At 59.5% G+C, this 17,209-nt stretch overlaps 2 protein-coding genes across 4 annotated transcripts in view; one reads left to right on the top strand and one right to left on the bottom strand.

Moving 5' to 3' along the window:
* STX3 (syntaxin 3) overlaps positions 1-622 on the bottom strand; it is a 13,698-nt gene extending 13,076 nt beyond the window's left edge. For all 3 annotated transcript variants that reach the window (XM_014948888.1, XM_014948887.1, XM_014948886.1), the window contains exon 1: positions 448-622. In XM_014948888.1, the coding sequence (XP_014804374.1) occupies positions 448-477 (30 nt within the window). In that variant the 5' untranslated portion in view covers positions 478-622. The remainder of the gene's footprint in view (positions 1-447) is intronic.
* A 3,679-nt stretch (positions 623-4,301) lies between these two features.
* PATL1 (protein associated with topoisomerase II homolog 1 (yeast)) lies at positions 4,302-17,177 on the top strand. Its single transcript, XM_014948885.1, has 16 exons — positions 4,302-4,508; positions 4,594-4,671; positions 6,025-6,219; positions 6,321-6,422; positions 6,743-6,832; positions 7,001-7,212; positions 7,844-7,933; positions 8,128-8,311; positions 11,801-11,924; positions 12,036-12,133; positions 12,225-12,284; positions 12,766-12,914; positions 14,452-14,611; positions 15,377-15,532; positions 16,162-16,253; positions 16,951-17,177. Exons 1-16 carry the CDS (start codon positions 4,476-4,478, stop codon positions 17,102-17,104), a joined length of 1,977 nt encoding a protein of 658 aa, XP_014804371.1. The 5' UTR covers positions 4,302-4,475; the 3' UTR covers positions 17,105-17,177.
* The last annotated feature ends 32 nt before the right edge of the window (positions 17,178-17,209 follow it).

The raw sequence follows: 17,209 nt of genomic DNA, 5'->3' as shown, positions 1-17,209 counted from the left end.
CACCAGCCCCTTCTGTCTGACCCCCCCCCATTGCTGTGGGGCTGGCTCTTGGGCCCCCCCATCTCCACGGTGCCCCCATCCCCACCATGTCCCCATTTCAGGGACCCCCATCCCCACGGCACCGCTGGTGGACCATGGGTTGGGGGTGTCTTGGTGACATCCCTCCCCACGATTGTCCCCATCTCGGGGACCCCCCCATCCCCGTGACACCCCCCAGGGCACCGCGGGGTGGGATTTTGGTGACATCCATCCCCACGACGTCCCTCACCCACCACGGACCTGGGTCGCAGAGCCCCCCATGTCACCCCCCTGCACCTCGAGGTGGGGTCCCAGGGACTCCCATCCCCGTGTCACCCAGCTCCCGGGGGGATGAGTGTCCCAGCGAGCCCTGGGGACCCCCACCCACCCCACCAGGTGTCCCTTGTTCCCTCCCCAAGGGTCTCTCACCGCCTTGAGCTGCTCCAGCCGGTCCTTCATGGTGGCCCCGAGGGTTGGTGGGGTACGGGGGTGGGGGTCCCCGTCCTCGCCCACCGCAGGGATGGGGGGGACTCCGGCTGGGCCTCCTACATCCAGCCGAGGTGGCGGGTGGCCCTGTCACCCTCCCTGTCCCCGAGCCCCGGGGCTGGCCCTTCGCTAATCCCCAGTGACAGGCACAAGGAAGGCAGGAAGGCGCCGAGGGGAGGGGACGAGGTGGAGCCACCCTTCACCTGGGACAACCCGGGGCTGGGGACACACACACACACACACACCGGTCCCCGTTAAAGGCGACGGGGCTGGGGGTGTCACCGGTCACCCCCTCCTCGGAGGTGGCAGCCAGGCTGGGGGCGGATGTGGGGTGGCCCCATGAGGAAGCTGGGTCCCCCACGGGGATCACGCGCCAACGACGTGGCCTCCCCTGCCATGGGGGGCTGTGGGGGGAGAGGGGACACGGCTGGGGGACATAAGTGGGGACAGGGGACATGGCTGGGGGTAGGGGACATGGCTGGGGGACATAAGTGGGGAGAGGGGACATGGCTGGGGGTAGGGGACATGGCTGAGGGACACGGATATGGGTAGGGGTCACAACTGGAGGGGACATGTCTGGGGGATAGGGGACACAGCTGGGGGACATAGCTGGGGGTAGGGGACACAGGTGGGACATAACCATGGACAGTGGTCACAGAGGGAGGGTGACAGCTGGGGACTGGGGACAGCTGAGGGACACAACCATGGATAGGGGACACAGCTGGGGACAGATGTCACAGCTGGGGGCACTGCCTGGGGGACAGGGGACACATCCGGGGGACATGGATATGGACAGGGGACACAGCTGGGAATGGGGGACATGGCTGGGGACATACTGGGGGTAGGGGACATGGCAGGGGGTAGGGGACATGGCTGGGGGACATGGCTTTTTCCCCTCCATCTTTCCCCTTTTCCCCTCCATCTTTCCCCTTTTCCCCTCCATCTTTCCCCTTTTCCCCTCCATCTTTCCCCTTTTCCCCTCCATCTTTCCCCTTTTCCCCTCCATCTTTCCCCTTTTCCCCTCCATCTTTCCCCTTTTCCCCTCCATCTTTCCCCTTTTCCCCTCCATCTTTCCCCTTTTCCCCTCCATCTTTCCCCTTTTCCCCTCCATCTTTCCCCTTTTCCCCTCCATCTTTCCCCTTTTCCCCTCCATCTTTCCCCTTTTCCCCTCCATCTTTCCCCTTTTCCCCTCCATCTTTCCCCTTTTCCCCTCCATCTTTCCCCTTTTCCCCTCCATCTTTCCCCTTTTCCCCTCCATCTTTCCCCTTTTCCCCTCCATCTTTCCCCTTTTCCCCTCCATCTTTCCCCTTTTCCCCTCCATCTTTCCCCTTTTCCCCTCCATCTTTCCCCTTTTCCCCTCCATCTTTCCCCTTTTCCCCTCCATCTTTCCCCTTTTCCCCTCCATCTTTCCCCTTTTCCCCTCCATCTTTCCCCTTTTCCCCTCCATCTTTCCCCTTTTCCCCTCCATCTTTCCCCTTTTCCCCTCCATCTTTCCCCTTTTCCCCTCCATCTTTCCCCTTTTCCCCTCCATCTTTCCCCTTTTCCCCTCCATCTTTCCCCTTTTCCCCTCCATCTTTCCCCTTTTCCCCTCCATCTTTCCCCTTTTCCCCTCCATCTTTCCCCTTTTCCCCTCCATCTTTCCCCTTTTCCCCTCCATCTTTCCCCTTTTCCCCTCCATCTTTCCCCTTTTCCCCTCCATCTTTCCCCTTTTCCCCTCCATCTTTCCCCTTTTCCCCTCCATCTTTCCCCTTTTCCCCTCCATCTTTCCCCTTTTCCCCTCCATCTTTCCCCTTTTCCCCTCCATCTTTCCCCTTTTCCCCTCCATCTTTCCCCTTTTCCCCTCCATCTTTCCCCTTTTCCCCTCCATCTTTCCCCTTTTCCCCTCCATCTTTCCCCTTTTCCCCTCCATCTTTCCCCTTTTCCCCTCCATCTTTCCCCTTTTCCCCTCCATCTTTCCCCTTTTCCCCTCCATCTTTCCCCTTTTCCCCTCCATCTTTCCCCTTTTCCCCTCCATCTTTCCCCTTTTCCCCTCCATCTTTCCCCTTTTCCCCTCCATCTTTCCCCTTTTCCCCTCCATCTTTCCCCTTTTCCCCTCCATCTTTCCCCTTTTCCCCTCCATCTTTCCCCTTTTCCCCTCCATCTTTCCCCTTTTCCCCTCCATCTTTCCCCTTTTCCCCTCCATCTTTCCCCTTTTCCCCTCCATCTTTCCCCTTTTCCCCTCCATCTTTCCCCTTTTCCCCTCCATCTTTCCCCTTTTCCCCTCCATCTTTCCCCTTTTCCCCTCCATCTTTCCCCTTTTCCCCTCCATCTTTCCCCTTTTCCCCTCCATCTTTCCCCTTTTCCCCTCCATCTTTCCCCTTTTCCCCTCCATCTTTCCCCTTTTCCCCTCCATCTTTCCCCTTTTCCCCTCCATCTTTCCCCTTTTCCCCTCCATCTTTCCCCTTTTCCCCTCCATCTTTCCCCTTTTCCCCTCCATCTTTCCCCTTTTCCCCTCCATCTTTCCCCTTTTCCCCTCCATCTTTCCCCTTTTCCCCTCCATCTTTCCCCTTTTCCCCTCCATCTTTCCCCTTTTCCCCTCCATCTTTCCCCTTTTCCCCTCCATCTTTCCCCTTTTCCCCTCCATCTTTCCCCTTTTCCCCTCCATCTTTCCCCTTTTCCCCTCCATCTTTCCCCTTTTCCCCTCCATCTTTCCCCTTTTCCCCTCCATCTTTCCCCTTTTCCCCTCCATCTTTCCCCTTTTCCCCTCCATCTTTCCCCTTTTCCCCTCCATCTTTCCCCTTTTCCCCTCCATCTTTCCCCTTTTCCCCTCCATCTTTCCCCTTTTCCCCTCCATCTTTCCCCTTTTCCCCTCCATCTTTCCCCTTTTCCCCTCCATCTTTCCCCTTTTCCCCTCCATCTTTCCCCTTTTCCCCTCCATCTTTCCCCTTTTCCCCTCCATCTTTCCCCTTTTCCCCTCCATCTTTCCCCTTTTCCCCTCCATCTTTCCCCTTTTCCCCTCCATCTTTCCCCTTTTCCCCTCCATCTTTCCCCTTTTCCCCTCCATCTTTCCCCTTTTCCCCTCCATCTTTCCCCTTTTCCCCTCCATCTTTCCCCTTTTCCCCTCCATCTTTCCCCTTTTCCCCTCCATCTTTCCCCTTTTCCCCTCCATCTTTCCCCTTTTCCCCTCCATCTTTCCCCTTTTCCCCTCCATCTTTCCCCTTTTCCCCTCCATCTTTCCCCTTTTCCCCTCCATCTTTCCCCTTTTCCCCTCCATCTTTCCCCTTTTCCCCTCCATCTTTCCCCTTTTCCCCTCCATCTTTCCCCTTTTCCCCTCCATCTTTCCCCTTTTCCCCTCCATCTTTCCCCTTTTCCCCTCCATCTTTCCCCTTTTCCCCTCCATCTTTCCCCTTTTCCCCTCCATCTTTCCCCTTTTCCCCTCCATCTTTCCCCTTTTCCCCTCCATCTTTCCCCTTTTCCCCTCCATCTTTCCCCTTTTCCCCTCCATCTTTCCCCTTTTCCCCTCCATCTTTCCCCTTTTCCCCTCCATCTTTCCCCTTTTCCCCTCCATCTTTCCCCTTTTCCCCTCCATCTTTCCCCTTTTCCCCTCCATCTTTCCCCTTTTCCCCTCCATCTTTCCCCTTTTCCCCTCCATCTTTCCCCTTTTCCCCTCCATCTTTCCCCTTTTCCCCTCCATCTTTCCCCTTTTCCCCTCCATCTTTCCCCTCTCTTCCCCCCATCTCCCCCCCACACTCCCATCTCCCCACCCCAACGGTGCCTTCCCTACCCCTTGACGGTGTTTTCCCCCCCTGGCAGACGACGACTGGCAGGAGGCCCACGAGCGGCTGGCGGAGCTGGAGGACAAGCCGGTGGCCAGGAGGGAGCAGGATGGACCCGCTGGCGAGGAGGGGGATCTGCTGGGAGAACCTGAGGACACCTTGGCGGAGAGGCTGACCAGGCTGGTCATCGAGAGCGAGCTGGAGGACCCCGCCATCATGCAGGCTGTGCAAACCAGGGTCCCCGCTCAGGTGGGACCCCCCGGGGGGGGGGGGGTCAGGGTTGGGTTGTTTGACCTGGCCAGCGGCCACGCTGACTCCTCATCTCTTTTTCCAGCAGCCTGGAGGGCTGAATTCCAGCATCTGGGACAGCTCGGCCGTCCTGCGGCGCATCCGGGGGCCGCTTCTAACTCAGGTGCGGTGCCAAGTTGGGGGGTGGCAGCCGTCGGGGTGTCCTTAATGCCCCCCAAAAACTCCTGTGGCTGGGTGCTGAGGGGTGAGGTGGGCTGTGCTGCCACGGGGTCGTCAGTGCTGGGGAGCACTTCCAGATCAACTGGGACATTCTGCTTGCCTCTGGCTGGCTTTTGGGGTGGCCACGGTTTGGCTTGTTTGTAGAATTTCGTAGATGTCACCCTTTTTTCCCCCCTGGGAGGCTGGAGAGCTGGGCTGGGGGGTTATCACTGATCCGTGGTGATGTCTGGGAGATGTCAGCACTCCCGTCAGGGTTTGGGAATGTCGGTGCCTCAAGGCAGAGGATTTTTCTTCTCTTCTTTTTTTTTGTTGTTGTTGCGGTTTTTAATTAAGAGTCAGGCTTTAAAGTGCGAGCGGGGCGTGCTGTGGGACCTGGGGGTGTGCGTGCAAACGGGCGTCTGGGTGGTGATGTGGGCTCTGTGGGGCAGGCTCTGTGGGGTCTCCGGGACCCCTCACCGTCGTGGGGGGCTGCCGAGAGGCGCAGAGGAGAACTGGGGGTGCTGGTGGAGGAGAAGCTGGACATGAGCAGGCAGTGGGCAGCTGCAGCCCAGAAGGGCAGTCACATCCTGGGCTGCATCAAAAGCTGCGTTGCCAGCAGGTCCAGAGAGGGGATTCTGCCACTTTACTCTGCTCTGGTGAGACCTCACCTGGAGTATTGTGTGCAGGTCTGGAGCCCTCAATAGAAGAAGGACATGGACCTGATGGAGAGGGTCCAGAGGAGGGCCACGAGGATGATGAGGGGGATGGAGCACCTCTGCTCCGAGGACAGGCTGAGGGAGCTGGGGTTGTTCAGCCTGGAGAAGAGGAGGCTCCGGGGAGACCTAATAGCAGCCTTCCAGTACCTGAAGGGAGCCTACAGGAAGGCTGGGGAGAGCCTGTTTAGAAAGGCCTGCAGTGACAGGACGAGGGGCAATGGCTTCAAGCTGGAGGGGAACAGATTTAGACTGGAGATGAGGAGAGGGTTCTTCACTGGGAGGGTGGTGGAGCACTGGAACAGGTTGCCCAGGGAGGTGGTTGAGGCCCCTTCCCTGGAGATACTCAAGGTGAGGCTTGAGGAGGCCCTGGGCAACCTGGTCTAGTTGGGGGTGTCCCTGCTGACTGCGGGGGGGTCGGACTAGATGGCCTTTGGAGGTCCCTTCCAGCCTGGGCAATTCTATGACTCTATGGCAGGAGGAGGGATGTGGCTGTCACATCTTGGGAACCTCCCTGGGACACAGGGTGCCACTCGTCCCTGTCCCAGTCAGTGATTGTTATCCTTGGCGTGGGGGGAGCTTTCTCCCCCACCTTCTGCTTGCAGGAGATGCCGTCGGTGTCCGTGCTGGACTACGCTCTGCCTCAGAGACCCCCCCAGGCTCGAGAGGAAGAGAGAGACCCCTCCGAGCGGGCGCTGCCCCGCCGTTCCTCCTCCCCTGTCATTGGGAGTCCCCCTGTGCGGGCTGTCCCCATCGGGACCCCTCCCAAGCAGGCTGCCGTGCCCAATTTCAACCAGCAGGTACCTCCCCTTGTGCCCCACTCACCACCCGTGGCTCAGAGGGCAAAAACTGGTTCCCTCAGGAGCTCATGGGGGAAAATCTACTGCTTTCTTCCTCCTAGATCCTGTGTCCGAAGCCTGTCCACATCCGAGCTCCCATGCAGCAGCGCTACCCCGCTCCCTACGGAGAGAGGATGTCCCCCAACCAGCTCTGCAACGTCCCGGTACCCAGCCCCCTCTGCACCCCAATTTGAGGTCCCATTGCTGGGAGGTCCTCCAGCTTCTCCAAAACCTCTCCAACACCCTTTTCCCAGCCAAAAAGCCAGGTCCTCTTGGTGCTGGTGTCCCTCACTGGCACACAGCAAGCCGGTGGCTTGTCTCTAGTCCCACCAACCCCACTCCCCGGAGCCTGGCCTGGCTCCCAGCCTGCCCAGGGCACCTTCCTGGGGCTTTTTCTTGCACCATCACCCTCTCCCCGTCTGCCCACCACCACCTTTTGCCAGGGCTGTGACCGGGGATCCCTTTTCCCTTCTCTTTCCCTCAGAATTCCTCCCTCCTGGGCCACCCGTTCCCTCACAGCGTCTCTCCCGTCCTCACCCACCTGCAGAGAGCGCAGCTGCTCGGAGGAGCCCAGGTAAAACCCCCTTCTCTCCATTTTTTTACTTCCCTTCTCCCCCCAAACATGGCCAGGGTCCCACATTTCACGTGGCTCTTTCTGGCCATCCCAGATGCTGGGTTTTTCCCCTTTTCCTCCCCAAATCTCCCCCCCAGCTGACTCTGGGCACCCTCTCTTTCCTTCCAGGCCGGCCGAATGTCCCCCAGCCAGTTTGCCCGGGTCTCTGGCCTGGTTGGGAGCCCCCTCCCTTCCGTCAATCCCAAGCTGCTGCAGGGCAGAGTTGGGCAGATGATGTCTCCGGCCAGCGGGTTTCGTGCCTTTTTTGGGGCTCCCCCTGCTCCACCTCCCTCGCAGCCCCAGCACCCACCGGGCCCCGGATCCCACCTGCAGAGCCTGAGGTAGGTTGCCATCCCTCTCCATGGCCACCTTCATGCTCTCGGGGGCCACCTCTGGGCGGCCTCCCCCTCTCGGGGGCCACCTCTGGGGGACCTCCCCCTCTCGGGGGCCACCGCTGGGAGGCCTCCCCCTCTCGGGGGCCACCGCTGGGAGGCCTCCCCCTCTCGGTGGCCACCGCTGGGAGGCCTCCCCCTCTCGGTGGCCACCGCTGGGAGGCCTCCCCCTCTCGGTGGCCACCTCTTGAGTACCTCCCGCTCTCGGTGGCCGCCTCTGGGCGACCTCCCGCTCCCCGTGGCCGCCTCTGGGCGACCTCCCGCTCTCGGTGGCCACCTCTGGGAGACCTCCGGCTCTCGGTGGCCACCTCTGGGAGACCTCCGGCTCTCGGTGGCCACCTCTGGGAGACCTCCGGCTCTCGGTGGCCACCTCTGGGAGACCTCCGGCTCTCGGTGGCCACCTCTGGGAGACCTCCGGCTCTCGGTGGCCACCTCTGGGAGACCTCCGGCTCTCGGTGGCCACCTCGTGAGACCTCCTGCTCTCCGTGGCCACCTCGTGAGACCTCCTGCTCTCCGTGGCCACCTCGTGAGACCTCCTGCTCTCCGTGGCCACCTCGTGAGACCTCCTGCTCTCCCCCAGGCCACAACCCCAGATGTTCCGACCGGACACGACCCACCTACACCCCCAGCATCGCCGGCTCCTGCACCAGCGCCAGCAGCAGAACCGAAAGTGAGTGCCGGTGCCGGGATTGGGGGCTGCCTGGGGGGGTGAGGGGGAAGATGTGGGGGGGGAGTTGAAATGCATGGCCCCCTCCGCCGCAATGGGGGGGGTTGTTGTGCTGCCGGGGCTAGCCTGTGCCACCGCTCTCTGTCCCTTCCTGTAGCTCCTGTGTGCTCACGGGTGCCCTTCTTGCCTCCTGCCAGCCAGCACCGCAGCCTCAACGGCTCGGTGGGGGATCGAGGGGGCCACCGGAGCAGCCACCAGGAGCAGATCCGCAAAGACCCCTACGCCAACCTCATGCTGCAACGGGAGAAGGACTGGGTGTCCAAAATCCAGATGATGCAGTTGCAGAGCACTGATCCCTACCTAGATGACTATTACTACCAGGTATTGGGGAGGGGGAAAGCCCCCCAGCCCGCTCCGCTGCGTGTCCTGTGGCCACCACTGCTCCCACAGGGACTGGTGTCTTCTCGTTGGGTGGGAAAGGGGGTGTTGGTGCCAAAAATGATGGAACGGAGGAAGGGTTTCTCAATCTGGTTGTGGGGAACGTGCTGGAGGAAGAAGGCAGAGGGATGGGGTGGGATGAGCATCCCCAGCAAGAGAAGAACCTTCTTCCTGTTCTTGGGTGAGATCTTTAGGGTTGAGGAGACGTTGGGGGACACTGTCAGGGTGGATTTGGAGGGTGCTGGGGTGGGATAAGCATTCCCAGCAAGAGAAGAAGCACCTTCCTGTTCTTGGGTGAGATCTTCAGGGGTGAGGGTGAGATCTTCAGGGGTGAGGGTGAGATCTTCAGGGGTGAGGAGATGTTGGGAGGACACTGGCAGGATGGATTTGGAGGGCCCTGGGGTGGGACGAGCATCCCTAGCAAAAGAACCTTCTCCCTGTTCTTGGGTGAGATCTTTAGGGTTGAGGAGACGTTGGGGGACACTGTCAGGGTGGATTTGGAGGGTGCTGGGGTGGGATAAGCATTCCCAGCAAGAGAAGAAGCACCTTCCTGTTCTTGGGTGAGATCTTCAGGGGTGAGGGTGAGATCTTCAGGGGTGAGGGTGAGATCTTCAGGGGTGAGGAGATGTTGGGAGGACACTGGCAGGATGGATTTGGAGGGCCCTGGGGTGGGACGAGCATCCCTAGCAAAAGAACCTTCTCCCTGTTCTTGGGTGAGATCTTTAGGGTTGAGGAGACGTTGGGGGACACTGTCAGGGTGGATTTGGAGGGTGCTGGGGTGGGATAAGTGTTCCCAGCAAGATAAGAAGCACCTTCCTGTTCTTGGGTGAGATCTTCAGGGGTGAGGAGATGTTGGGGGGACACTAGCAGGATGGATTTGGAGGGCGCTGGGGTGGGACAAGCATCCCTAGCAAGAGAAGAAGCATCTCCCTGTTCTTGGGTGAGATCTCCAGGAGTGAGGAGACGCTGGGGGACACTGCCAGGATGGATTTGGGGGCCGCTGGGGTGGGATAAGCATTCCCAGCAAGAGAAGAACCTTCTTCCTGTTCTTGGGTGAGGTCTTCAGGGGGGAGGAGACGTTGGGGGGCACTGGCAGGATGGATTTGGAGGGGGCTGGGGTGGGGCGAGCATCCCTAGCAAGAGAAGAACCTTCTTCCTGTTCTTGGGTGAGGTCTTCAGGGGGGAGGAGACGTTGGGGGGCACTGGCAGGATGGATTTGGAGGGGGCTGGGGTGGGGCGAGCATCCCTAGCAAGAGAAGAACCTTCTTCCTGTTCTTGGGTGAGGTCTTCAGGGGGGAGGAGACGTTGGGGGGCACTGGCAGGATGGATTTGGAGGGGGCTGGGGTGGGGCGAGCATCCCTAGCAAGAGAAGAACCTTCTTCCTGTTCTTGGGTGAGGTCTTCAGGGGGGAGGAGACGTTGGGGGGCACTGGCAGGATGGATTTGGAGGGGGCTGGGGTGGGGCGAGCATCCCTAGCAAGAGAAGAACCTTCTCCCTGTTCTTGGGTGAGGTCTTCAGGGGTGAGGAGACGTTGGGGGACACTGGCAGGATGGATTTGGAGGGTGCTGGGGTGGGACGAGCATCCCTAGCAAGAGAAGAACCTTCTTCCTGTTCTTGGGTGAGATCTTCAGGGGTGAGGAGATGTTGGGAGGACACTGGCAGGATGGATTTGGAGGGTGCTGGGGTGGGATAAGCATTCCCAGCAAGAGAAGAACCTTCTCCCTGTTCTGGGGTGAGGTCTCAGGGGTGAGGAGACGTTGGGGGGCACTGGCAGGATGGATTTGGAGGGTGCTGGGGTGGGATAAGCATTCCCAGCAAGAGAAGAACCTTCTCCCTGTTCTGGGGTGAGGTCTCAGGGGTGAGGAGACGTTGGGGGGCACTGGCAGGATGGATTTGGAGGGTGCTGGGGTGGGATAAGCATTCCCAGCAAGAGAAGAACCTTCTCCCTGTTCTGGGGTGAGGTCTCAGGGGTGAGGAGACGTTGGGGGGCACTGGCAGGATGGATTTGGAGGGTGCTGGGGTGGGATAAGTGTTCCCAGCAAGATAAGAAGCACCTTCCTGTTCTTGGGTGAGATCTTCAGGGGTGAGGAGAAGTTGGGGGACACTGGCAGGATGGATTTGGGGGGTGCAGCAGAAGGTGGCTGGGGCTGTGTGGGTGGTTTGGTCTTCGTGGAGGGGGTGCAGAAGAGCCAGTTGCACCCCAGAAAGGTCCTGGAGCGGTCGGTGAGCACCGGGCAGAGCAGGGAGGACAGTCACCAGGGCAATGAAATGGGACAAGGGTGGTCCCGTCCTCTCCGTGGTGGGACAGGGGTGGTCCCGTCCCCTTCCGTGGTGGGACAAAGGTGGTCCCATCCCTTCTGTGGTGGGACAGGGGTGGTCCCGTCCTCTCCGTGGTGGGAGAAGGTGGTCCCGTCCCCTCTGTGGTGGGACAGGGGGGTCCTGTCCTCTTCTGTGGTGGGACAGGGGTGGTCCTGTTCCCTCCGTGGTGGGAGAAGGTGGTCCTGTCCCTTCCGTGGTGGGACAGGGGTGGTCCTGTCCCTTCCGTGGTGGGACAGGGGTGGTCCTGTCCCTTCCGTGGTGGGACACGGGTGGTCCCATCCCCTTCCGTGGTGGGACACGGGTGGTCCCATCCCCTTCCGTGGTGGGACACGGGTGGTCCCATCCCCTTCCGTGGTGGGACACGGGTGGTCCCATCCCCTTCTGTGGTGGGACACGGGTGGTCCCATCCCCTTCTGTGGTGGGACACGGGTGGTCCCATCCTCTTCCGTGGTGGGACAAGGGTGGTCCCGTCCCCTCCGTGGTGGGAGAAGGTGGTCCCATCCTCTTCCGTGGTGGCACAGAGTCCCAGTAGGAGCAGGGATGAGCGCTCACTGTGGATTTTCTGGGCTGTGGTGGAAGCTGGCAGGAGAAGTGGGGCTGGCGGGAGGGCATTGCGCTGACACAGGTTTTACTGGGAGCTGTGGGTGAAGCTGATCCCCAGTAGAGGAGAGGAACTGGTGCCGAGCCATGAGTCAACAAAGCTCCACCAGTTGCGAAAGAGGCCGAACGTTGGCCCCGGGCAGACGGGAGAAGCGCGTGAGCAGCCGTGTGTGGGAGGCCCCAGCCCAGGCATGGTCCTAACGGAGCAAAGCGGGCTAACTGGAGTGTACTGGGAAGGACTGGGACCTCCCAGGGAGAGTGGCTTCGTCATAATTTGTTTTGAGAAAGAGAGGGCTGAGGAGGAACCTTGGTCTTTGTTATCTGGAGGGATGGTAAAGAGGAGGATGCAACGTGCTCGGGGAGGGAAGAGCAGTGGTTTGAAATGTTGTTGCTGACGTTGGCAAGACCAGTAAGTGATGGGTGAGGGATGGAGCACAGACTGGGGAGAGGGACGTGTTGCATCAGTCCTTGCCCAACTGATTATGATCTCAACTTCTCCTCTTCCCACCTCAGAATTACTTCCAGAAGCTGGAGAAGTTGTCAGCAGCGGAAGAAGTCCAAGGGGATGGTCCCAAGAAGGAACGCACTAAACTCATCACACCTCAGGTGGCCAAGCTGGAGCACACCTACAAGCCAGGTAAGAGCTTCTTTCTCCCACGTAGCCCAGATCTGGGCCGGAGATGAAGAAAGGTAGAGGTCAGGCCTGGATTTACTCCTTCTGCTTCTCTTCTCCATCCCCTTCCTGCAGTGCAGTTTGAGGGCTCGCTCGGGAAACTCACTGTCTCCAGCGTGAACAACCCTCGGAAGATGATCGACGCGGTGGTGACCTCCCGCAGCGAGGATGATGTGAGTTCTGGGCCTTCCTCCCCTCCGAGGTGGGTTTGGGCCACCACGGGAGGTGCCCATGGCCCTGACTCCCCCTGTCCCTCCCTGGCAGGAGACGAAGGAGAAGCAGGTTCGAGACAAGAGGCGCCAAACCCTTGTCACGATTGAGAAGGTGAGTTCCAGGGGGACGTTGCCATCTTCAGAGATCTCTGGAGGGGCATGAGGTGGGCTGGGGTGAAGAAGAAAGGGCTGGGGAGACCACAATGAGGTCCTCCGGACATCCAGTTGGGGACAAGCCAGCACTCAGTCCTGCTTCCAGGAAAGATGGAGTGTCCTGGAGTAGAAAGGCTGGAGCCAGGTCCCAGTTGTGCCTTCACCTTGTCCCCAAACCAGCCTGGATGGGGGTTGTAGGGTCCATTACTGACCCACGGCCATGAGGCCTCACCTCTCTGAAGCCAGGCTGGAAGCTTGTGGGTCACAGAGTCCCTGCCCAGTTTGCTCTTGGGCTGGGACCAGGGTCAGGGGCCAGGATGTTCCGTTCCTGTAGCAGCAAAGGAGACGGGAGGGTCCTGGTTGGGGACATCCTAGATCTCTGTGGATCCTCCTGGTAGATAGATCCTCCTGCCCTGCTGTGACCAGAGTCTTTCCTGCAGACGTACAGCCTCCTCCTAGACGTGGAGGACTACGAGAGACGCTACCTCCTGAGCCTGGAAGGCGAGAGGCCAGCCCTGATGGGTGAGAGGAAGCAGAAGATCTGCGATATGTATGACAATCTGAGGGGGAAGGCGCCCGGACAGGAGAGGTGAGCAGAGACTGTCTACAACTTGGTGGCTTGGTGGGAGCTCGGAGGGTCTGCAGGCACTTGCAGCTGCTGTGAAACACTGGCCCAGGTTGCCCAGAGAGGTGGTAGATGACCCATTAGTGGAAATATTCCAGGCCAGGTTGCGTGGGGAACCTGATCTAGTGGGAGATGTCCCTGCTCGTGGAAGGGGATGTTGGATTAGATGAGCTTTAGAAGTTCCTTCCAACCCCAACCATTCTATGATGCTATAAACTGGCTTTCCAGGGACCTGTTTCCCCAGGAAGAGTTGGACAGACTCTTCCAGAGTTGCATTGTCAACTGTGGGCAGAAACAACCATTTCTGGGTTTTCTTCCTTTTTTTTTGGCCATTTTTCCCATGAGCTCTGTGCCCTGGCACATCTCTGGAGGCCTGTTTTTAAGTCTGTCACCTCATGCTTGACCTGCTGTGGGGACACAGGGGCTCGGTGGCTCCTCCTCTGCTGCCTTGTGGGGAACCTAGCCTTGTCCTACTGCCCAGCCCGTTAGAGATTAGGGTCAGGGGTCTCATTTCTGGGTTATTTTTCCCTCTTGGGGGATATTTTTTGAGGCGAGTGTGTTTTCTGCCTGGTGCCGGTGCAGGGCTGGCTGGGGGGCACCCAGAGGAACACCCCACATTTCCTGGGATGCTCCCAGCTGAGGGTTGGCACCTTCACAGAATCACAGAATCTTCTAGGTTGGAAGGGACCTTAAAGATCATCTTGTCCAACCGTCAACCTCACTGACAAAAACAGACACCCGCACAACAAACAAGAAGCATCATCACTAAACCAGACCTCCCAGCACTACATCAACCCATCTTTTGAACACCTCCAGGGATGGGGCCTCAACCCCCTCCCTGGGCAGCCCATTCCAAGGGCTGAGAACCCTTTCAGTGAAAAAATTTTTCCTAATATCCAGCCTGAACCTCCCCTGGCGCAACTTGAGGCCATTTCCTCTCGTCCTGTCGCCTGTGACTTGGGAGAAGAGACCGACCCCCACCTCTCTACACTCTCCTTTCAGGGAGTTGGAGAGAGCAATAAGGTCTCCCCTCAGCCTCCTCTTCTCCAGGCTGAACACCCCCAGCTCCCTCAGCCTCTCCTCATAAGACTTATTCTCCAGACCCCTCACCAGCTTTGTCGCCCTTCTCTGGACCCGCTCCAGCACCTCAATGTCTTTTTTATGGTAGGGGGCCCAAAACTGGACACAGTACTCGAGGTGGGGCCTCACCAGTGCCCAGTACAGGGGGACAATCACTTCTCGGGCCCTACTCCCCACACTGTTCCTGACACAGGCCAGGATGCTGGTGGCCTTCTTGGCCACCTGGGCACACTGCTGGCTCATGTTCAGCCAACAGTCAACCAACACCCCCAGGTCCTTTTCTGCCAGCCAGCTCCAGCCACTCTGCCCCCAGCCTGTAGTGCTGCAGGGGGTTGTTGTGACCCAAGTGCAGGACTTGGCACTTGGCCTTGTTGAACCTCATCCCATTGGTCTCGGCCCACCTTCCTCCTCTCCTCACCAGGCCGAGCGACGACCACTTCATGCAGATCATGTGCATCCGCAAGGGGAAGCGCCTGGTGGCCCGGATCCTCCCTTTCTTGTCACCCGAGCAAGCGGCCGACGTGCTCATGGCGACGGCCAGGAACCTGCCCTTCCTCATCAAGAAGGATGCTCAGGATGAGGTGAGATTCCAGGAGACCGGGATCCTGGAGGTGGATCTTCTTTAGGGGGGAAGGAAACGACAGACGGCACCGTGTGTCTTAAGGAGGGTGGGTTTTGACTCTCCTGGGAGGCATCTCCCATGCTTTCCTGCTGGCACCACACAGCCCAGCTTCACCGGGGAGGTTTTCTGATTAAATGATGCTTTTGTTTAACGAGCCTCGGCGCCTCTGACTCATGGGGTGACCAACGGGAGACTGGCATCTTCCAGAGCCGGGCAGCTGAGGCCAGCATCTTCCCAGGGACGTGCTCTCGCAACCCGTCAAATAAATCCCAGCTTGTTTTGAGGAAGAGGATGATTTAGGAAGGGAAAAGACTTGGTTGAATTGAAAAACAGGGATGGGAGATGCTGTTGGCGAGTCCCATCCTGAGCTGATTTGTCTGTAGCCACCAGGCAGCATCTTGTTGGGGTTTGGGAAGTCCTGGGGAGGCCCACCTTCCTGGGGAGGCCCACCTTCCTGGGGAGGCCCACCTTCCTGGGGAGGCCCACCTTCCTGGGGAGGCCCACCTTCCTGGAGAAGCCCATCCCCTGGGGAGGTCCACCTTCCTGGGGAGGTCCACCTTCCTGGGGAAGCACATCTCCTGGGGAGGTCCACCTTCCTGGGGAAGCCAATCTTCCTGGGGAGGTCCACCTTCCTGGGGAAGCCCATCTCCTGTGGAGGTCCATCTTCCTAAGGAGGTCCACCTTCCTCCTCCTGCCTCTCCCATCTCCTCTCCTCTCTCCCCAGGTGCTGCCCTGCCTGTTGAGGCCCTTCTCACACGTTCTCTACCACCTTCCCTTGGGGACGGTCACCAGCCTTGTGCAGCAGTTAACGAACCTACCTCAGAGCGCCGCCGCGCCAGCGCCCACCAACCTGCACCTCACTGCTGTGCTCCAAAACAAGGTGCTCCTCTTCTTTTTCCGATTGGGACCATCTCACCCTTCTCCCCAAAATTAGGAAAACCCCAAATTCCTCCTGGAACTGGATGCAGCCGTGGCGCAGGAAGGGCACAGAAGCCGCAGGCTGCCAGCTCCTGGCGCTTTCTCCCCCCTTTCTCTTGTTGATTAATGAGGGTGTCTGGCTAATTAATCAGCAGTCTGAGCTGGCCTGGAGCTCCGCCGCGGGCTGGCAGCTGGTTCTGTTGTCTCTCTCGCTGGGGTGTCCTAAAATCCGGGGTGGGAGGGGAGCTCCTCTGCCGTGGGTTGATGAAGGTGTCCCCTCCGAGCCGAGCAAGGAGCTGTTTGTCCCGACCCATGTCCATAAACACCCTCCTCTTCCTCTTCAGGGGGCTGCTGGGGGCCTTGTGTCACTGTCCCCCAGGATTGGGGAGGTGCAGGGGGGTGGATTTTCAACCCCCTACCCAAAAAATACTCGGAGGGGAGAGGCAGTGGGAGGATTTCTTGTCTTGAGGGTTTGCTCTCGAGGTGGGACAGCCCTTGGGATGTCGGTGATGGCTTGTGACAGCAGCAGAGTGACATCTCCTCCCCGGGGGGGGGACTCCATGACACCCTCCCTTCTCTTTCCCCCCCCAGTTCGGCCTGTCCCTGCTGTACTTGGTCTTGAGCCGTGGGGAGGAACTGCAGAGCTCAGACGCCAACACGGAGCTCATGCAGGACAACCAGTGGTGAGTCCCCGTCCTTGAGCTGTCCCTTGGGAGGTGGAGACACCATCGGGGGTCTGTGCGGGGTCCCAAAGGCAGAGTTGATTAGGGAGGAGGTTTAATTGCGGTCTTGAGGCAGCAGCACCTTCTCCCCGCGGGGAGGCCGGTGTCTGAGGACACAGTGTTGCCTCCTGCTTGGTTCCAGCACCAAAAAACATCATGAGATGTTTGTAGCCCAAGGGAGGGGCCACCAAGATGCTCTGGAGCCCCTCTGCTGGGAGGGGGGGCTGAGAGAGTTGGGGGGGTTCAGCCTGGAGAAGAGAAGGCTCTGGGGAGACCTTGGAGCCCCTTCCAGTCCCTCAAGGGGCTCCAGGAGAGATGGGGAGGGACTCTGGATGAGGGAGGGGAGCCCTAGGAGGAGGGGGAAGGGTTGGACACTGAAAGAGGGGAGATTGAGGTTAGATGTGGGGAGGATTTTCGTCATCCTGAGGGTGGTGAGAGCCTGGCCCAGGTTGCCCAGAGAAGCTGTGGCTGCCCCATCCCTGGAGGGGTTCAAGGCGAGGTTGGAGTGGGCTTGGAGCAACCTGGTCTGGTGGGAGGTGTCCCCCCATCATGGAACTGGATGATCTGGAAGGTTCCATCCAACCCAACCCATTCTACGAGTTGGAGGAGGTTGGTTCTCCCAGCACCTGATGGTTCTCACTCCTCCCTTCTCCAACAGGACGGAGCTGATGCTCATGGCGACCCGGGAGCTCCTGCGGATCCCTCAGGCGGCCTTGGCCAAGCCGGTGTCCACCCCCTCCAACCTGCTCTCCCTCTTCTCCCGCTACGTCGACCAGCAGAAGCTGAACCTGCTGGAGACAAAATTGCAGTGAGTGTCACCCCCCGACCAGAGGGGACCTTCAAAGGGGGGGGGGGGAAGCTGTGGGCAGGACAGCGTGGGGCAGAACGGCCTTGGGGTGGGGGGAGGAGTCACTTTT

Source organism: Calidris pugnax, unplaced genomic scaffold, assembly GCF_001431845.1.
Source record: "Calidris pugnax isolate Ruff unplaced genomic scaffold, ASM143184v1 scaffold107, whole genome shotgun sequence".
Classification (NCBI taxonomy): Eukaryota; Metazoa; Chordata; class Aves; order Charadriiformes; family Scolopacidae; genus Calidris; species Calidris pugnax.
Note: the sequence above shows the minus strand (reverse complement) of the source record. Positions and strands in the feature narration are given on the sequence as shown.